The sequence below is a fragment of the Hyperolius riggenbachi genome, chromosome 6 (assembly GCF_040937935.1).
Source record: "Hyperolius riggenbachi isolate aHypRig1 chromosome 6, aHypRig1.pri, whole genome shotgun sequence".
Lineage (NCBI taxonomy): Eukaryota > Metazoa > Chordata > Amphibia > Anura > Hyperoliidae > Hyperolius > Hyperolius riggenbachi.
In genome coordinates, this window is record NC_090651.1 from 264,998,109 (window position 1) to 265,020,788 (window position 22,680).

The 22,680-nt window shown below is 42.9% G+C and overlaps 1 protein-coding gene across 1 annotated transcript in view; it reads left to right on the forward strand.

The window, feature by feature from the left end:
- The first annotated feature begins 10,530 nt into the window (after positions 1-10,530).
- Positions 10,531-22,680, forward strand: part of ANKK1 (ankyrin repeat and kinase domain containing 1) — a 136,216-nt gene continuing 124,066 nt past the window's right edge. Inside the window, exon 1 of the mRNA XM_068240776.1 lies at positions 10,531-10,821. Coding sequence (XP_068096877.1) covers positions 10,637-10,821 — 185 coding nt within the window. The 5' untranslated portion in view covers positions 10,531-10,636. The remainder of the gene's footprint in view (positions 10,822-22,680) is intronic.

The window sequence follows — 22,680 nt, forward strand, 5'->3', positions numbered from 1 at the left end:
TTCAGTGCTTGTGTAATTTAGCCAAGTCTTCCAATGTCACTTAAAGTACCGTGTCCCAATCTTTCAGGTCCCTCCATAAGTTGCCTTTCTTGTGGTGTCTTCTGTGTTTCCCAGAATAAACCTATATTGCTGGACTGGGCCAGATCAAAATAGCATTGATCGTCGTCCCAGGCCACCGGTATTACATCTTGCAGCCCCATTGTGTTTTACGAACAAGAGCATTGAAAAAGCTGACCTTCCACATTTTCGTACTTCTGTCTCAAATCTCCTTTTCTAGTTCCAAATTCCCAAGGTGCCTGCAGCATTGTTCTGAGCCACATCTCTCTTTCCTCCAATGTAATGTGTCTCCCCTGCAGGAGAGAAGATACATGGCTTTGTACAAATACTATTGCAGGTAAAATAATGTAAGTACAGAGGTAGGGGAAGGGAAGGAAGAACTGTGTATGTACACATTGTATGAATTTGGTGTGTATTCTGGCCCGGATTTCTGGCAAGGCCACATAGTCCATTGCCTAAAACATCGAAGGAGGCTTGGAGCAGCTGCAGCAGCGAGACCCATTCGGTCTGCAGCCTCACTGCTTAGATTTTGCACACAAACAATTACAGAGAGCAGCAGGCAGCCGTGGGTAGGCTGGACGACTGGGTCAGGTATGTGACTCACACACGTGGTGGTAGCGCACGCACGTGGTGGGGGATGATTCTTATGGGGCAGGGCAGGCAATGATCATGCCAGGCTTGCCAGCGAGCGACAGCAGCAGACAACAGGCAACTACTTACATAGCATGTTGCCGCAAGCAGCTTAGTTGACAGCCTGATCATGTGACATCCCTGGGCCATGAAACAATGTGTGTACAACTGATTGCCTTGATGTAAAAATGAAACCGAGGGCTGGCTGCAGGTGTCTCCTGGTGATGGACGGTGAGAGAAGCTTGGAGCTGCAGCAGGACAGGGGGAAACTGAGAGAGCTTACAGCATAAGGTATGCATGGGATGTCAATTGCATGCTGCAATGTTTAGTAGGAGGTATTACTTTAGCACTGTCCATCACAAAGGATGACAAGCAAGGTGGAGTCATAACTTATGTCACTAGCTGTCCTTAGAGAGTTTACAATCTAATTCCTGCCATGCCATCATGCATGTGACTAGCTGTCCTCAGAAGAGTTTACAGTCTAATCCATTCCTGCCATCTTGTCACTAGCTGTCTGTCCTCAGAGGATTTTACCAATCTAAAGCCTGCCATCATGTCACTAGCTGTCCTCAGAAGAGCTTACAGTCTAATCCCTACTGTCATGTCGCTAACTATCCACAAAGGATTTTACAATCTAATCCCTGCCATCATATCACTAGCTTTCCACAGAGGATCTTACAATCTAATCCCTACCATCAATCATGTCACTGGGGGGAGAGTGCGTTTTCCGGGGGGCGGGGGGCACAGCCCGGCCCAGGGGTAGTAGGCACCAAAGCACCTGTCTTGGGTGGAACAGTGGGAGGGGTAATTTAGCATTGACAGATAAAGGAATAAAATATGTTATAATAGCCCCAGACAATTGTTCTCAAAAAATGATTTTAGACGTCACGTTGGTAAATGTGACTTCTTTTTGCCTATTGACAGAAGCCCTGACCACACTTTGACCTCCGCCAGAGACTTTGAGGCCAGTTTCACACTCCTAACCTGCGGTTTTAGTACAGTTTAATCAGCCTATCGCACTGCATCGCAACACCAACTGAAGCCTTTGGAGATTACTGTGGCAGCGTGCAGTAATCTCCAGGCTGCAGGCCAAGCAGGAAGTGAGCCTCTCTAGCACTCACTTCCTGTGTCTGGAATAAGAATTGCATGGAAGTGTATTGAAAAAATATGCTTCCGCTCATGCATGCCCAATGTGAACGGCAAACAATTTAAAATAATCTACCTCGCCATACATTTACATGACTTCCGTTTTGCGGCACGTCACTAACATGCTGTTGCTGCTGCGTCGCCCGCATGTGAAATTGCAGACTCCCTTAACAGCACATCGCACTGCGCAGGTATGAAATTCTCCATAGACTTTGACTGGCATAGCGCTACCTGAGGGCAAAACAGGGTAATGCAACACCCCAGTGTGAAAGGGGCCTGTCCATATTGGGACATACACCTGCCTGGTTCACTCTGCACCTCTGAACCATATACAGTATATGTTCATGAGTGCCCATGGGTATGGGAAATATGCCAGAGATTGAAGGGACTTTGTGATTTGTCCTAAAACTTTCCCGGGGCCATGTACAGGAGTATTTTCTTTACCCACTGCTGGCAATTCTAATTCTGTGTAATGCTGATAGGCATGTACTGTTCTCAAGAGATGCACCACTTCCATATATAAAAATAGAGCAAGTTAAACCAACACGTGTTAATGACCTGTATGTTAAAATAACTTGATCTTTTCACAGTTATTCTGTGTTTTCTTTGGTTGTTTCCTCAGCTTGTCAATAACTAAAATTAAATCAAGAATCACACAGCCTGTGGCTAATCACTTTAGTAGAATCACGAAGAAAGATAATTATGTTTAGTGCCGTGACATGGCTTCAAAAAGCATTTATGTTTATTTTGAATAGATCTTCGGGAGAGTGATTTCCTGCCATATCATTTATATTAGTAGACCAAAATGGAAAGTAATTTAATATACAGCTCTGTAACGGTCTGTTTATTTTCTCCTGTCAGACTTGAAATTTAAAGTAGTCCAAGATTTGAGATCATGTTTGAATCTATAAGAGCAATTGCTATCATTTGCCAAGCGAACATTCTTTGAAAGCAGCAAAACTTGTTTTTCCATGTCTTTTTTTACGTGTGTTGTTTTCTTACAGTTGCCATGTATACTTGACTATAAGTTGAGAAATCTAGGACTTACTCAAAGTATAAAAGTGTTTGTGTGTGTGTGTGTGTGTGTGTGGGGGGGGGGGGGGTCGACTTATACTTGAATAAGGCCTAGAATTCTTGACTTACAGCCTGTGTGGGATGGGAGTGTGGGGTGGTGTGGGTTTGGGGTGGGGGGGTTACTCACCTTCCACTTCTGAGCGCAGCACCCTCTCTTCTCCTCTCTTCTCCCTCACTCACTCTACCTGCTTTTAAGTTTTTTTGGGGAACTCAAGTTACAGCGTGAGTGGAGGAGAAGAGAGGACGCTGCATCCGGTGGTGAGTTGTAATGGCTGCAGTGGGGGTAAGCGAGCATAGAGGTGAACAACTCACCTTCCAGGATCCCTGCAACATCTATCTTCTATCTTCTTCCACTCCTAGAAATCCCTCGCGTTGGTACCAGTGGCGCCCCCTGTGATGACTTGCATGTCATCACAGGGGACGCAGGTATCAAGGCAAAGCACACCTGAGAGAGGAAGAAGATAGAAACTGTGGGGATCCCAGAAGGTGATTTGTTCACCTCCATGCCCACTCTCCACTGCCACTGTTACTGGGGGTACCTATACTGGCTACCTACCTATACTGGGGCAACTATACTTATACTTGAGTAATTTAAAAAATCCAGCTTATGAGGGTCAAATATTGCGATCGACTTACTATACATGGCCCACTCGTATTTGCATATATACGGTAGTTTGTTTGTTATAAATCACTGACATGCTTATCATTCCTCTGGATGGGAAATACTAGGCAATAATGATAGCATTGCAGAAAATTCAAGAATCTTTGCCACTAATGAAAGTCTATGGGCCGCATGTAAAAACACATTCAGTATATGTGCTGTGATGATGTGTCAGCAAAGAACAGAAGTCTGATTATTAGGTGATCTGCAGTATCACCTATAATACAGATATATACCTGATTATAAGGTGATCTGCAGAATCACTTATAATGCTGGTATATCAGAAGCTGTTGTGACAACAAATAGCAATGAGTGATTGGTGCAACAGTAGTACTGATAGGTTTAGCAATACCTCACCAGAGGAGCTGGTGGGCACTAACAGTACAGCGCCTCTCACCAGAGTCAAGGGCCCTCTGGTGAGAGTAGAGTGGTCAGACAGATCGGGTTTGGCAACAGACAGGCAGATGCAGTACAAAATCGGAAGGCAGAGACAGTAAGATATAAACAGGCAGAGTCGGCAGCAAGATCAGATGGGCAGAGGTACAGAATCACTGAGCAGAAGAGTAGTGAGAACGAGCCAGAGTCATGCACAAATAACACAGTAAGGTAATAATTAGGGATGGCCCAGCCTTGGAGAACTCATGGAGAAGCACATGATCAGTTTGATCAGCTGATAGATTTGTAAGGCTCTGATTTGCTAGTCATGATCATGTGTTAAACCAGGAAGTCATCACAGCAAATCAGAGGCTTACAAATCTATCAGCTGATCAAACTGATCATGTGCTCCTCCATGAGTTCTCCAAGACTGGGCCATCTCTAGTAATAATCTTAAGGCTATCAAACAATTCCTATCTTGTGTGAAATCCCCTGTTTCCTCCCGGATCAAAGCACACCGGAACTATCTAAGGGTCTGAGCGCTAACACAGAGTATTCGCAACAGCAGACAAGTTGCAAGTGAATCAGCTAGGCTTATGAAGCAGAGTAGACCCTTCTGGCACGCCCCCTCCTATGAACCAATGAGTAGCGGCGAGTGTCTCCTCTGACGTCAGCTGACCGGCCGGTCAGCTGACACGCCTCCTCCCCGCATAAAGGTCCTGTCTGTGCGTGCACGCACGCGACAAGGCAACCCTATGTGCAACTGACAGACCCGTCCTCGGCGTGCTAGACGCCTGAGGCACGGATACACTGCTAGACATGGAACTGGAGGCAGCTGCGGTGGTAGCGCTGTTCACCGTGGCTGCCTCTCCAGCGTTTGTTACATGTGCATTTGACATTGTGCATTCTTGAAAATGCACAACTTGCTGCATGAGTTTCAAAAACGCATGTAAAATCCTCAAGGTATTTCGACGGAGATGCCTCTTTTTTTTATTTATTTATTTTTTTATTTACTACTTATCACAACAAAACAATCTATGTCTCATTTTTTACACTACCAATTAGACTTTCTTTGGGGGGTACTTTTTGCTAAGAATTATTTTATTCTAACCCTGTTTTAACGGGAATAATAAGACAAAATGTAAAAAAATTCATTATTTCTCAGTTTTCGGCAATTATAGTTTTAAAATAATACACGCTAACGTAATTAAAACCTATACATTTTATTTGCCCATTTGTCCCGGTTATTGCATCGTTTAGAATTTTTCCCTAGTACAATGTATGGCACCAATATTTTATTTGGAAATAAAGCTGCATTTTTTCAGTTTTGCATCTATCCCTAATTACAAGCCCTTAATTTATAAAATTATTGTAATATAGCCTCTTTACATACATATTAAAAAAGTTCATTCCCTAAGGTAACTATTTATGTATTTTTTTTATTTTTTTAATAAAAACAAAACAAAAACATTTGGTAACTTTACTGTGGGAGGTCAGGGGTGAATTGAAAAAGAAAAAAAAAGTAACTAGGTATCATTTACTGAAAAAAAAGGGGGGGGGGGGGGTTAATTTTACAATTTGGCCACAAGATGTCCTCGGGGGTGAATTCAGTTTGCGTACTATTAGTATGGAAACCGGAAGGACTGCATAGCTGGGATTTGTGAATGGCAGAGCCGTCTGAATAGATGGCGTCGTCATTCACACTGGGAATTATCGGCGGTAATGAGCGGCGGTACCAAGCGCAGGGAGGCTAGCGGGGGGAGGGGGGGTTGGGGTGCGGTGGGAAGGACGTAGTAGCTATGCCCCTGCACAGGGTTTTGGCATATTGCAGGAGCGTAGGTACTCGTCCCGGCAGAGGGGAAGTGGTTACACATCTGAGCTGTCAGTTCACATGATTAACACAAAACAGTTCTTGCATCATATTTATCAAGATGCAATGAGGCATATCACTATATATTGCATGCTATATTGCCTTTTCCCACAAGAGTAGTTTTGCCACTTGGGCAAGTGCTGTTTAAGACTATGGAACCACTGAGAAGCTTTTGATTGGCAGTGTTTAGAAATCTCTCCCACTCAGAAAATTGACTCTCTGTGTACTCTAGCAGTAGGTTCTGCCAGTCTCTTACAGATTTATAAAAAATGTAAGTAACACCACATGCCCCCCCCCCCCCCCCCCCACACACACACACACACACACTTACCCACACACACACACACACACACACACTATGTTCTTCTGGGTACTGGAGGAGAGGAAATAGCCCCTTGCCTGATATATTGGCTGGGGAGGCTTTACTGCTCTATTTTGCAGAGTGCCCCCAATAGATATGGACCATGTGGAATTGTATTGTGTAAGGGATGGAGGTCCACTCTTTCAGGCTACAAATTTGCTGGTGAATACTAGCCTGCATAGGGATAAAGGAGGGACAATTATTGTTTTAATGTTATTTTTGTTGAAAAAAAAAAGAAAAAGAAGAAGAAGTAATAACACAGTTTTAACTAAATCTTATTTTTAAATCTTCGCCTGTGTACATGCACTGCGCAGTAATTTGAAAGATGCATGGGTGGGCAATCATCCATTTCTGTCTGGCAAGCCATGGGGAAGCATGCCCACACGTGCAATGTTCCCCTATTCATTTGAATGGAGCAATGGGATTGTGGTAGCACCAAGTAAATGGACTGGAATATGCAAATGCTTTGGCAAATTGGTAAAAGGAGCACTAAAATTAGAAACTATAAAATGTTTTTTTTTCTTCAAATGTGCACATACAGTACATATAAGACGTGTATCCTTGAATGACTCTTTCTTGTGTAACTGTAATTATAGTAGGTGCTATTAATCTGATGACTGATGCAGGCCTATACTTCCCTGTGGGCACATTTATGCAGTCATCGGGGTGGAAGAACTGCCAAAGCTGAGAATTGTAAGTCAGATCAGCATGTGTACAGCGGCCACACGGTGTCTGCTAAATATCCATCATACTGGATTTTTAGCGATCCATGAAGCCCAAGCACCACCTGATCGCATTGTTCTCCCCTGCCCGGGGGAATCCCCACCATTGCACTCTGCTCGTTTACCCTCCACCCACAGCATAGAAACAGATATGTCACTAGCCTGGAGGCTGATGATGCATCTGTACAGTTTTGGCATTGTTCTGTTACCCAAGGGATCGCATACCGATCCCTACTGGGCAACAGAGATCCTCCAGTGGGTATCCTGAATAATTTACTATATTCTACTATATGTCACTATGGTGCTTCTTTAAAGGACACCTGAAATGAGAGGGATATGGAGGCTGCCATATTTATTTCTTTTTAAGCAATGCCAGTTACCTGGCTATCCTGCTGATCCTCTGCCTCTAATACTTTTAGCCAAAGACCCTGAACAAGCATGCAACGGATCAAGTGTTTGTGACATTATTGTCAGATCTGACAAGATTAACTGCATGCTTGTTTCTAGAGTGATTCAGACACTACTACAGCCAAATAGATCAGAAGGGTTGCTAGGTAACTGGTATTGTTTAAAAATAAATAAATATGACAGCCTCCATATGGAGGCAGGGAATTTGGGCGCATGAGGCAGGTGGACAAAAAGGGCGCCGCCATTGAGGGCTCGTTTCCACTATCGCGAATCCGCATGTGTCCAACACATGCGGATTCGCACATGTAATGCAAGTGGATGGGCCTGTTTCCACTGTAGCGTTGTTGAGGTGCGTTTTTTTCAGCGGTAAAAAAACGCACAAAAGAGTCAACGAATTCGCCTGCGAGTGGAATGCATGCGAATCGCCGCTAATGTATTTAATAGGTAATTCGCATGCGGCTTTGTCATGCGGATTTTCCCGCGATTTCGCATGCGATTTCGCATGAAAGCCAATGGAACTTAACACAGGCAGTGACATGGTTAAATTCGCATGGCTCCTTGCCATGCGAAATCGCGGGGAAATCCGCATGGGGAAACGCAGCCGCATGCGATTTCTTCAGCGGTGGAATCCAGGCGATTCCGCACCGCTACAGTGGAAACAAGCCCTCACTCCCATAATAAATATCGTTTAATGGGCGCCCAACAGGAAAAAAGGACGCCGGAGAAAAATAACGTTTTACAAGCGGCGCCCGGAGACTTTTAATGTTTTATAACTGCTTCTCATGATTACACATTATTTAATGATTTATAATTTTATAAACATAAAATATTTTTAAACGAAAAACAGCACAATATTTTTTTAAAACGTTATTAATGCTTATCACAGGGGAGTCTTAGGTTTAGGCACCACCTGGGGGGTCTTAGGTTTAGGCACCACCAGTGGGGTCTTAGGTTTAGGCACCACCAGGGGGGTCTAGGGGTTAGGGGTAGGTACAGGGAGGGTTCTGTGTGAGAGTAGGGTTATGTATAGTTTTAGTAAAATTCTTATTAATCTTTTATAAAACGTTATTATACATTTCACTTTTTAAACAGGGAAGATTAACGTTTTTACAATTGCCGATTTTATACACATTATTTAATGATTTATAACTTTATAAAACATTATTTTTAAACGAAATATAGCACAATTTTTTTTAAACGTTATTCATGCTTATCGTTTAAAACCCTGCGCCCTTTTTTCCCGATGCCCTTTTTTAACGTACGCGCCTCCATATACTTCTCGATTCAGTTTCCCTAAGAAAGACTGTAGAGGAGAGAGTATGACAGCTATCCTTTCAGCCACACCCTCCACATAGATTTTTGTTCAATGCCCTGGGCAGTGACGTTAGCACCAGCCAGATGAGGTGTTCGTTAAAAAATTTGTGCCGTGGTAATATGGGCTTTTGGGAAAGCCACTAGTATAATATTAGTAAAATTACATATATTTTTCTATTGGGCAATGGGTAATACAATAGTGGAATATTGGTAATGTTTACCAATATTATACTATGGCTAAAACTCACCTGAACCCTCCCTCCATTGACGCGTAAACATAACTGATCCCCCTCCCCAACACAATCTCCACCAATATCAGCAATATCTTCACAGATATCTGGGCCACCTATAAACAAAATGTATCAGAAAACTCCCAAAATACCCACTGGGTGCCACTATAGACCCAATTAACTTTGCGATCTATGCAGCCCCCATTTTACCAAAGTGACACCCAAATTACCTGCTTTACAGCTCAGAGGGGAATCATTGGCAATGTTAAATTCTAACTCTTTCCCTCGCACACGCAGTCAATGTTTACATTTAGTACTTTTTCTTCTTTTTTTGTCTTAGAGCAGGGGTCCCCAAACTATTTTGGTGAAGGGCTGGGTCAACATACTTCAGACTGCTGGGGGGCCCAAGTATACGTAAAATGATGTAGAAAACATTACATTGTACCTAGGCATGACAGAGGAAGAGGGACAGAGGAAGGGGGAAAGCGGACACAGGAACACACCAGAAGGCACGGGGGACAGAGAACAGAAGGGGGACAGAGGAGAACACAGGGACACAAGAGGTACACGGAAGGCAGAAGGGGGACATAATAATTGGGTTGGAAAGGTCCATAAGATGCCCCTGCACCATGGACACACCAGGTTTAGCATGTTATTGTTTCCCTTGGTTTTCGTTCACTATACCTAGATGCGTCTTATAGTCTGGAGGGTCTTATAATCTTCAGAGTGCCTGTAAAAAAAACCTTTGATTTCAGTGCTGGAGACATGGGAAGTTTAGCCTTCTGAGCAACAGATATTTGGTACATGAAGTAGCATCATCTTCAGTCCTGAACTTTATTCACACAGAGGAGAGCAAACGTACAGAAGCTACCTAGAATGCCCAGTGCAGCTAATTTCCAATTCCGTGGAAAATCCGATTTCCGCCAATGCCAATTACAGATTCCATGGATTTCCAATTAATTTCTGATCTTCCAATTTCCGAGGAGCCTTTTTAATGTTATTTTCTGCATTCTCTGACTGGCCACATACTTCTGAGTTGTTTCTGCATTCTATAATTGCCCCAGTGCTTACAAGTTCTGTGATTGGTCTAAAATTACCAAGTTGCTGTAATGTGGGATTTCTGCCAAAATCCGAGTTATTTCCGAGTTCTGAGGAGTACCTTTTGGTAATTTTTTGCATTCTCTGAGTAGCCAAATGCTTCTGAGTTGACTACATTCTCTCATTGCTTCCAAGTTCTGTGATTGGTCTGAAATTACTGAGTTTGATTTGTAGTTACACCCCTGTTTGGAAAGATTGAAATTCAAATGTGATACTAGAAAATGTAGCCTATTAGGCCCTAACCCAGGAATTTATTAGTTAACAATATCTTCCCTAAAGCACCGTGACCAGTTTTATCACCTTATGTGTTATATATATATCTTTAAAAAAAAGCGTAAGAGACTATCTTTGGTAAATAATTAATGACTCATCTTCACAGGACTCTAAAAGTGTCTCTGTTATGAATGGATTAAAGGACAAAAGGAACTATGATTTGAGAAATGCAGGAATGAATTGGAGGAGGAGGAGCCTGTATGTTTAACATGCCAGGGGATTGTGAAAGAGATATTTATATGCAAGTATCGCTATAGGATGGAATGCTGCCTGCATGCCATAGCTGGGAACTCCTTCTGTGTGTAACACAGGTAACGCTTAATCAGGAAGCAAAGCTCTTAAAAATACTCACGCCGGCACATCGAGGCAAGTCTCACAAATGTGCAAGAGGGAGTGCATGCTGCTTGCTTCACTGCCATGGCCGGTGCGGGGGGAGAACAGACTGGCAACCTGACTCAGTTTAAGAAAGAGGATTTTGAGGAAGAATGGACTCCAATAGCTCTGGGTGGATTTGGAAAAGTGTACAAAGTGAGACACAAGAAATGGTGGTCCGTTTATGCTGTGAAATGTTCTTCCTTCCACGGGGACCCTGAACTTGACAGGTAAGAAAAGACTGATTGATTTCAGGAGTTTATATGAGTACCTGACACCTTGAAAAGCTTTGACAACAACAAGTGTGCTTTTGTGAGGAGAGCATGTATTCCAGCAAAACCTGAATTTCTGGTCACCTGTCAGTGTCCCTGCTTGAAGCAGCTAAGAGTCTTTTGAACTTTATTGAGCCTATACTAGCACGCAATATTCACATGCAAATACTGTAGGACTTTAACAATAGATTTTTTCGATTACTGTTTCTAGTTTTTTAAGAGGGTTAGCCACAAATACAATATTACAGCCTTTTATCAGTACTTTTGAAGTGTAACAAGGTGTTATGTGACCCTAAGGTGGAGATAAGCATATTTGTGTAAGGCCTCTTTCATACCGCATGCTGAACAACTGATGTTTTTTTAACTGATCAGTTGTTCCATAGCAGTGAATGTGAAAAAGCTTTCAATTAGTGCTCATTAACACTGAATCAGTTGCTGTCAGTTATAACTGAATGGACAACTGATGTGCAGTCCGGTGTCCATGTTTCCCTATGGGTCAGTTCACATTATATGCATGTTAAGCTTTTCACAATGCACTGTGTGGAACAAAACTGATCAGTAAAATGCATCCGTTTTTCAATGTTCAGTGTGAAGAAGGCCTTAAAACGCGTATAATGTGAACTGGGCCACAAGGAAACATGGACAAAACATTTACCTGGGTTGCACATCAGTTGTCTGTTCAGTTATAACTGACAGCAACTCACATAGGGCTTGATTCACTAAGCCGTGATAACTCATATCACGTCCGCGCTAGCGTTTTCGCGCGCAATCGCGTTTTTTTTGCACGAGTGAAACTTTGCAATTGCACATGGAAATTTGCAATTGCGCGAAAATTGTAGCGCGGCCGTGAAATGAGTTATCACGGTTTAGTGAATCAAGCCCATAGTGTGAAAGTACTGAATGAGTTGCTGTCAATTCTAACTGAATGTTTAACTGATGTACAGCTCAGGTGAAGGAAATGTCTATGTTTACCTACAGCTCAGTTTAGAGCTAAGCAATGAAAGTGAAAACTTCGTTCATAATGCACTGCTGCAGGACAACTGATCAGTGAAAATGCTTCTGAAAATGCATCTGTTTTTCAGTATACAGTATGAACCAGCCCAAAGGCTAGGTTCACAGTGGTCAGTTGCATTACTCACGCGTTATAGTGACTGTGAACTGCAATGGAGACCATAGACTTTAATACAAAGCCTGAATGTAGCGAGTTAGAATAACATGATCCGTTACTGTGAAAAGCCCCATAGAAATATATGGGCAGTGATTTGACATATAGAATTATTCTGCAACGCAACTGACCACTGTGAACAAGGCCTAACAGTTTTCCTGGACTTTGAAAAAAGTGTAAAAGCACACGGAAGCCTTAGGCTAGGTTCACAGTGCTCAGTTGCATTGTGGCAAAATTCTGCATGTCAACTAACTGCCCATACAATTCTATGGGCCTGTTCACAGTAATGGGTCACATTATTATAACTTGCTGCATGCAGGCTTTGCATTAAAATCTATGTTCAGTCTCAATTTCAGCCCCTGATGAGACCGATTGATCGAAATGCGTAGGGCAGAGCTACGTCCAGCGCGTCTGACGTTACTACTGAAAGTAGCTACCGGGACAACGGTAAAACTAAGCGCACAGAGAGCAGCAGGAACGCAGCGGAGAGGGACGGGGAGCAGGGACGCCGCTCATCCACCTGACGCTGCGCTGACTTCGCTGTCATGCTTTCTGTGATGTGCAATCATACAAGTGGAAATTACGTGAGTGTGCAGTCTATGTGCGCGGGCGCTTTGCTAATTTTTAACAGTATTACACTATTGTGTTTTTATGTTGTTTTACATTGGAGGAAATTTTATACATTAAAGAAAAGGTGAAGAACAGCAGCAAGTGCCTTGTGGGAGATTGATTTAAGCGATAGATCCACAGGATGTTAGAGGTGGCTAATGTTTTGGTGAGCGCAATCAAGGAAAGAGCGTGTGATCACATGTGCTGCACTACTCACTGAGACACGGGTGGTGTGTGAATTGAGGATAACAGAGTTACGCTATGTAAAGCTTTTGTTATTTGTAGGAAGTAGAGAGCACAGTCCAGCAGCCTTGCCACAACACGCTTTACAATGAGTGTGAACTGCAATGCAGACTGGACATAGACTTTAATACAAAGCCTACATGCAGCGAGTTAAAATAACGCAATCTGTTACTGTGGACAAGCCCATAGAGTTGTGTGGGCAGTGAGTTGACATGCAGAATCATTCTGCAATCCAACTGACCACTGTGACCAGGGCCTTGAACTTTGGGAATTAGATTTTGCTGCTGTTATTTGGGCCTCACTAGTCTTCAACTCATGGCAACACAACATACATGTTTTTACATTCTTTTTGTTCAATTCAACAATTATAATACATTTTTCTGATTGATTGATTGATTGATTGTAACATTTAAAAAAAATCGAACCAATCTTTCACACACATGTAAAAATTATTCCTCAATTGTGAAAATAAATTATTGAAAATTGCTTGGGTCTGCATATCAAGAAATTGACAATCTGCCCTACCTAAATTAATTTTCATAAAATATTCATCCACCACTCCTGAACTACTTGTATTGAAAATAAAAAGGAAATTTAAATGAATTAAAATTATATTTTTCTTCTGTACAACCGATCAATATTCACCATTCAGCTTCACTCATCGCTATGGTGACGATCGGACATGACATCTGATGTCATCAACATCATGACGTCATGCGCAGTCCCGATCCTCCCCATAGGGAAGCCTAGAGCTGATTGGGAGGCTGCACCATCACGGGATCCCCAGGGGGGTACGTATTACGGCTGCGATCGGGGGGATCGGTGGAGAGCGGCGAAACTTGGGGGCAATAGTTAGCTAGCCAAGTGCTAGCTTAAGGATATAGAGCAAATTTTATTTAAAAAAATCCTCCCGGGTCCCTGTGATCCCCTGCGGCAGCTAACCCGAGCCTAGCCCAGGTGGGTTAAGGTACAGTTAATGTTAAAGGTACTTATTGTCAAAGAATTCATATATGAGTCAAGCTTTTACATTTGATTTTTTTTTGGGGGGGGGGGGGGGGGGTGAGAAAATGTTGAAATAATAGTTATACCAATAACAACAACAATGACAATTATGACAATAACAATAATAGCAGTTGTTTTTAGTAGATTTGGTTTTATTAATCTTCCAGAACTTCATTCAGGAAATTAATGATCATGTTTTGTCAAGAAAAAAAAATTCTGCTCAATATATTGGTGTGGTTTAAAGAAAGTTCAATATATTTTAAAAATATTGTTTTTGTAAATGAAAAAAGCTTGTGTATAGATATCAGTAAATTTATCTACATTTATTTAACCTATTATTTTATTATTATTTTTCTAATATTTCTATTGATAACTATATGGAAGATAAATTATTGGGATCATGTATATATATCATTGTTTTAGAGGGGAAAAGTATGTGGCAGCATGGTGGTGTAGTGGTTAGAGTCCAAACTTCAATTCGCAGCCACATGGAGTTTGTATGTTCTCCCTATGCCTGCTCAGGTTTTCTCTGGGCACTCCAGTTTCCTCTCACATCCCAACAACATACAGATTATTTAATTGGCTTCCCCCTAAATTGCCCTAGACTATGATACATACACTACATGATGCATACATAGACATATGACCAGGGGTCTAGTCCTGGAAAAAGAGGTGAGTGGACTTACCTTAAAAATCTCGGTGCGGCGCGCCAAAAATGGGCGTGGTTAACCATAGTGTGGGCGTGGTCATGGGTGGGGCCAAATATACATGGCGTTAGCAGTGGTATAAAAGGTCTGCCAGGGGAAGTTTGAGCTCTGTCGTAGTGTATCCCCAAAAAGTAGATGTAATCTGAAAGCATTTCACCAAAAATACACATAATCTGGCAGCGGTTCCTCCAAAATACAGATAATATGGCAGTGGTTCCCCCAAAATAGACAATCTGGCAACAGCAGTTCCCCCAACATACTCATCATCTGGAAGCAGTTCCCCAAAATACGCGAAACCTGGCAGTGGATCTCCCAAAATACACGTAACACCCAAAATATATGTAATCTGGCAGCAGTGGTCCCCCAACATACACAATCTGGCAGCGGTTCCCCAAAATACACGTAATCTGGCATCAGCGGTTCCCCAAAAATACAGATCTGACAGCAGTTCCCCCAAGATAGGTACCCCCAGTATAGCTAGCCAGGTCTATAGGTGTTCCCAGTGTAAGTAGCCATGTGTATAGTTGTCCCCAGAATAGGTGGCCAGATGTAGAGATGTCACCAGAATAGGTAGCCAGGTGTATAGATGTCCTCAGAATAGGTGGCCAGGTGTATAGATATTCCCAGAATAGGTGGCCAGGTGTATAGATGTCCCCAGAATAGGTAGCCAGGTCTATAGGTGTCCCCAGTATAGCCAGGTGTATAGGTGTCCCCAGTATATGTAGCCAGGTGTATAGGTGTAGCCAGGTGTATAGGTGTCCCCAGTATATGTAGCCAGGTGTCAAGGTGTCCCCAGTATATGTAGCCAGGTGTATAGGTGTCCCCAGTATATGTAGCCAGGTGTATAGGTATCCCCAGTATATGTAGCCAGGTGTATAGGTGTCCCCAGTATATGTAGCCAGATGTATAGTGGCCCCACTATAACCAGGTGTATAGGTGTCCCCAGTATATGTAGCCAGGTGTATAGGTGTCCCCAGTATATGTAGCCAGGTGTATAGTGGCCCCAGTATAGCCAGGTGTCCCTAGTATATGTAGCCAGGTGTATAGGTGTACCCAGTATATGTAGCCAGGTGTATAGGTGCCCCCAGTATATGTTGCCAGGTGTATAGGTGTCCCCAGTATAGCCAGTCTATAGGCGTCCCCAGAAAAGGTAACCAGGTGTCCCCCCAGCAGGAGGGGAGCAGCGCAGTGGAGAGTAGCGTTGGACAGAGCAGTTGGGAAGGGCGGACGTTCGCCCCCCCCCCTTCCCTCACCTTGGAACACCTCTTCCTGGCTCTCCCCTCCAGAACGATTACGGCGGTGGCTGGCAGCGGGCATCAGTGGGCGGGACTTACCTCCTCCTGTTTCGGCGAGTTGACGCTGTGCGTGCCGCTGCTCTGGTCTTCACTAGACCACACTAGCTGCACGCACAGCTTCAACTCGCAGAACAGGAGGAGGTAAGTCCTGCCCACTGATGCCCGCTGCCAGCCACCGCCGCAATCGTTCTGGAGGGAAGAGCCAGGAAGAGGAGCTCCAAGGTGAGGGGAGGGGGGGAGACGTCCGCCATTCCCCACCGCTCTGCACAATCCTCCTCGCCACTGCGCTGCTCCCCTCCAGGGTGCTAGGGTGGACGACGTCCACTCTCCAATAAAAGTAAGTGGACGTCGTCCACCCACGTTCATACAGGACTCAACCCCTGCATATGACTATAGTAGGGATTAAATTGTGAGCTCCTCTAAAGAGGCATGGTGGTGCTATATAAATACTAAATAATAATGTCTGTACCGTTTCCAATCACAATACTCCAAGCTGTGTCTTAGTACGTTTGTTTCAGATCCTAATACTCCAAACGTTTTATGTAGTTTTAGGGCATATTCACAACGGGACGTTTCGTTATAATGCAACACAGCATTACAACACAACTCCAAAAAAAGGTGGTAACGCCCATTAATGCTGCCTTACCATGGCATACAGTAGATACAGTGGAGCATACAGTCAATGAAAAGTATGCCACTCTGTATCTGTTTAACATTTGCGTTTAGAGATAACGCACTGCAAGCAGTGAGTTACCATAACGGGATCAGTGAATAATGGCGCACAGTGCCTATGCATAGAAATGGCGCCGCATTAAAAAGATACGCTTATCGCTATTTATCGTTAGTACTGCATAATAATGGCGCACAGGGAAAAAAGAAGAAAAACGGCACACACTAACGTTATTTATCAATAGTGGCACACACTAACGATATTTATCAATAGTGGCACACACTAACGTTATTTATCAATAGAGCCCTACATAAGCCAAACTGCAGAAGTTATTTAACTGCAAAATGATGAATGGATTTAATGTAACACTGTCAAGGTTAGGGTTAGGCACCACCAGGGGGGTCTTAGGGTTAGGCACCACAAGGGGGGTGGTTAGGGTTAGGCACCACCAGGGGGGTGGTTAGGGTTAGGCACCACTGGGGGTGGGTCTTAGGGTTAGGCACCACCAGGGGGTGGTTAGGGTTAGGCACCACCAGGGGGGTGGTTAGGGTTAGGCACCACCAGGGGGGTCTTAGGGTTAGGCACCACCGGGGGTTTAGGGGTTAGGGATAGGTACAGAGAGGGTTCTGTGTGTTAACGCTAAATAACAATAAGGCTTTAACGCTAAATAACAATAAGGCTTTAACGCTAAATAACAATAAGGCTTTAACGTTAAATAGCGATAAGCGGCAAACGGATTAGCGGCAACACTGTGCGCCATTATTCACAGGCGCCATTTTCAGATGGATGCACCATAACACAACATTTACAATGCGATGTTAACGTCTCACTGTGACTGTCGCATAGGCTTAACATTACAGTTTGGTTATTGGTTATTAAATTTAGGTTAGGTCACTTGCCCGGTGGTTTGCCTCACCATGGCGCAAGTGTCTAGTACATTATACTTTGCATGCAAACCATATTGGAAGCTAAAGTACCTCCTAGTTTAATAAATGTTAGCACTTGTCTTGGATGCAGGGCATGCATTTTTCAGTCTGGCAGAGGCGGTGTATGCCTGTGCGATTAACCATTCAATTGCAGCATGTGTTTAGGGATGCGCAGCCTTTCCCCCACTGTTTTTTAACATTACAGTTTGTTAACCTGCATTATAATGACTTTATAACGCAGAACAATAATGTCCCACTGTGAATGTGACCTGAATGTACTTATATTTAAGTGGGCTTAAATGTTGTTAAATGGGGTGGTGATCGGTTATGCAATACTCTTGCACTGCTGAATTTAGCCCCATTTTATAATGAGGTCATAATGTGGTCTTATCGTATAGACAAGGGGTGGGGGGGAATGGGAGGAGAAAGAGGAGAGCGCACTCAGAAGGGTAGCAGTTGTCCCTGGCAAGCCTGCCGAGGAATGATCTCACCTTTAGGACTGACTGACTAGCCCATATGGTTCTGTCAGCAGTCTAGTGTTGTCCCTCTCTATGCCGGGATGCAGGCAGCAGTGGTGCTTTCAAACAGGATCGATCACATCAGCTGATCTCCATAGATGGCTGCTCACTGGGTCTTGCTGAATGTAATGCCTGGAGGCTGTGTGTGCAAGTTTGTTAGCCGCACTCTGAACTCCCACTATGTGTGGGGATAGAGTGTGCTGCTGAAGGTTCCTGGAAGGTGCAGTGTGTGCAGAAAGGATACACGGCGTGTTTGGTTGAAAAAACAATAAAATGTTTATTACGCAACGCGGTTCTGGAGAAAAGCTTTCTCCTTTCTTCAGGCGAAAAACCATATAATGTGGTCTTGTCACTCCAAGGACTAGTGTTGGTCGAATAGCTCTGTGTTTAATTTGCTGGCTATTTGATCTAACAGGCCGATATTGTTTGGGTTGGCAAAGTATCTGAACCTAATTGCATTGAAGTTACTGGTGTCGACTTCCGGTTAATAGCAAAGCCCCATACATGCTAGAATCACCAAATTTGCTAGGTAGATTAAAGGACTTCAATGTGACAACATCAATCTATGTTTACGCACCTGGGGCTTTTTCAGCCCCTCACCGCCATTTCAGTACCTCTCCAAAGCCTTGGTTCTTACTAGGTGATCCGCAGGCTGCCCGTAATGATTGGCAGATGACATGGACACACGGGCACGAGTGACTGCGCAGGGGCAGAAGAGCCGAAAAGCCGTCCAGTTGCTGATCATTACGGGTGGCTAGCGAGACACCGAGGAAGACCGGGGCTGTGGTGAGAGACTGAAACGGCTGCTAGGGGCTGGAAGAAGCCCCAGGTAAGTAAACATAGATTGCTGTCGTCGCCTCAGAAGTCCTTTAAGGAGAACAGGAGGAACAAGAGAAAACATTTCAGACCTTGTAGTTTTTGAGAAAATAAATTTAAAAGAGACAGCATGAAAATTGTTTTTTAAATGCTGTTAAATGACCGATATTGTGTCTACCTATCAGCAATGAACATTTACATATATACCCAGAAACATCAGTGGATTTCCTGTGAGGGTTGCATGTGGGTCATTAGGCAGTTACACAGGCCAGGGGAAGAGGCAAAACATCTGCTGTACAGCTGCAAAAGTGTTGTATAAGGATCCCTGGCAAATACTGTATGACTATTATTTCCACTAAATAAATGAAATAAAATAAATGATGTGGTGGTCCCACTTCCCAAGCCTCTATAAATCCTTGTCACTCATGCAGGATGGAAATTCATATCTATGCAAGGTCTCTAACACCATTTATACTGCATTTGTGTTCGGGGTTCCTTTGCATTTGCTTTAGCAAAAACACATTAGGTTTGAACTTGCTGCATATCAGTCAATACAGCTAACCTGCATGTACGTTTACATTTAAAATGATTGTGTTGCTTCTGAAAACGTATGCATATTAATGCTTCTGAACGTATACGGTATGTGTCTGAAATGTGCGCACAAAAAAACTTGTAAATTAGTCTGGGTAAAGCAAACCTGAAGCTAAAATAAACTAATAAGATAATGAATGTATATGTAGTACAGGTAAAAAATAAAACATTAGTTGCAAAGAAAAAAGTACAGGAAGAGTTACAAAAATGTAGTTGTTATCTATGCAAAAGAGCTTCTCTGAGCTCTTTGACCCTTTGGATACAATCCTATTTTCTGAAGCACTTAAATAGCAGAGAAACAGTGAGTGACATATTTAGATAAGGTTTTACTGCAGGAGAGTTCAAAGGGTTATTATTTCTGCTTTGTTTTATAGCTTAACGAGTAACTGATAGGCATTAAAAAACATAATCAATTCTCATCTGTTATATAGATACAAAGGATTCTAAACATGCCATTCCAAAGTTCATAATCAATCTTAATTTTTTATTCTCACACTGTCACAATCTTCATGTCCCCCAGTGCTTAATTGGTACATCAGCCGCAAAAGAGAAGTTGCAGTGCATGCGGGGAGGGCTTTTTTTTTTCTTCTTCTGGTCCACCTCCCCACAGGCTCCTGCAGGATTAAGCCAATCCTGATGTCATTTCCTCTCTTACTCCTCTATGGCATCCCCACAACCCCCTTTGGCATTTCCCCTCCTCCCCACACTATTACTGAGCACAGTGGGGAGGAATAAAGGCAGAACACACAGGCTCTCCTCCTTATGGTACCAGGCACTTTAGTTCCCATCTATACTTTGCACTGCCACCAAAATGGCCCTTGCCACGAAAAGAGGAGTCTGAATTTTACTATAAAGATTTCACTGAAATCAAAACGTGGACAGTACAATACATCTGTTATGTAAGTAGAGCAAGTATTTATCTACTTACATATGTGTTTTTTCCTGGCATAGTTTGGCTATCAGTGCCTCTGTAAAAAACAGAGTGTGCTTTCTAAACTGCAAATATTACAGAATGATGCAATGTTAAAAAAAAAAAAATGTTTATAACTGAAAATACCAATAAGAGACACTTTTCTTTTCTACTAATGTTCTATCCGTTATCCATACTACACATACAATTAATTATATCATAATTGTAATTTTGAAAAAAGAGATTGCACTGATGTGGTTGGATTAGCATGTATTCCCCAGTAACTGTCATTTCAGCAATGTTACTCTGTTCTGATAACCTTAAGGCTGGTTTCACAGTGGGACGTTAAAGTCCCACGTTACAGCAGCCAGTAACGCAGCCTAACTCACAGCACTGTAAAATCAATGTGCTGTTCACAGTGCCCACGTTGCGTTACATAGTAACGCAGCACGTTTAAATAAAGTGCTGCATGCTGCACATTATACTGGGCTAAGCCACGTTAGACTGTTTGCACATGTTCAGTAATGTTGGAGGAGGAGGTCTCCCCTCCTCCTCTGCGGCCAGCCACATGGCTAATTAATATTCACTGCACTGTGGCGACTCGTGGTGGGACTGTAGTGTTGTCCGGATCCCGAACTAATCGTTCATTTGATCCGGATCTTTTTTGTGAGTCGAATCATCTGGATCATCACAATGAAAGATTCGGTGCACAGTGGATTTCTGTCTGGAAGAAACAGGAACATACAGAATGTACAGTGCAGGGAAAGTCCTGTTCTGCTAGTCATTTCACCCAGTCTGCTTCCCTAGTAAAATAATTCAAATGATTCGGGTCAAAGATCCGGATCTTTTCAATGATCCGATTCAAATGATCCGAATCCTTAAAAAGATCCGGACTTCCTATCACTAACCTGGAGCGGCTGCTTTGAGAGCTGCATAACGCAGCTCAATCTGACGTCCAACTTTAACACCACCATGCGTTGCGTTAGGGGCACGTTATGCGACCATAACGTCCCCTAAAACGCAATGTCTTGGTGGGAAAGTAGCCTAAATTAAGTTTCTTTTGTTCTTCACATTTCTTTTTTTTCAGTTATGTTTTGGGTGAGTTTCTCTGATTAGGTAAGAATGCTACCAATGATGACGTAACACAAAATAGCTGCCTTTATTTTCTAGCAGCTTCCTTGTTCACTTTACAGTAGTACACATGCAAATCTGAAGGTCTGCCCTCTTAGCCAAATGTAATTAGTCTTGCTCGAGTCTCATCCACGTGAGTCTGATGATAGTCGGAGGAGCTCTGCAGAGTAAAAGCACAGAGGATTATCACTCAGAAACTTGGAAGGGAATATTGCTGGAGGACAAATGCAGTCATTCTGAAGGCACACTGGGTGTAGCTAGAAATAAACACATTTGGAAGGTCGAATTTCAGTCAATAACTCCACACAGTAAACAATTCCAAATAGTGCAATGTTAAAGCGGAGCTCTGTCGGAACCCATCAGAAACTCTTTTTTTCTTTAAAGTTGTTTTAAAACGACAATGAAAATGTATCTCCTAGGAGAAAACTCATTTCACCTGAGATATCTCTTAGGAGATAATTTTCATATTCTCTTTAAAATAACTTTTCAGCATTTTACAAATGCAAAAGTACCTGAACGTTGTTGAAAAAGTACTATCAAATGTATTTTGAGTAATTTTTTTTTTGGATTGCTGGTGGCTTAAAAGGCATTTTATGACAAGTTGTGAAAATATCACCTAGGAGAAAATTCTGGTGAAAAAAATTTATTGCATATGGGCCTTTGTGTTAGAGTAGTTGAGAAACATAGGCCCATATGCAATTCATTTTTTACCCTTACTTTTCTCCTAGGCGATATTTTCACAACTTTTTAATAAAATACCTTGTAACTACTTCTCATCCTTGTAATTACTTCTCATCAGTGACATAACTATATCCTATATAATAATGTGCCTATGTCCCTGCATCCTTCTGTGTCCATGCATTGGTGCCAGCACACATGTGCAGATTTGGGACAGCAGCAGGATGGGTGTGGGGGTGGGTGGCTGTGCACACACATCGGGGCACGCAGTCATGTTGAGCATGGCAGTTTGCGGTCTGGGTAAGGAGAGTGAGGGGGGTCGTGGACAAGGCGAGGATATCTGATTCTGAAATAATGCTGCATTGTTTATTTTTCACTATAAACTGAGAAAATAAAAGTATTTTTAATGGTAAAAATCAATCTTATTGGCTCAGGCAACATTTATTCCCTGTCACCAATTAGTGCTGCAGCAGCTAGTGCCAGAGGTACAGGAGCAAATCCGATCATGCACAGCTGTACTTTAGCTACAAGACGTATATCTACTGTATGTCCTTGA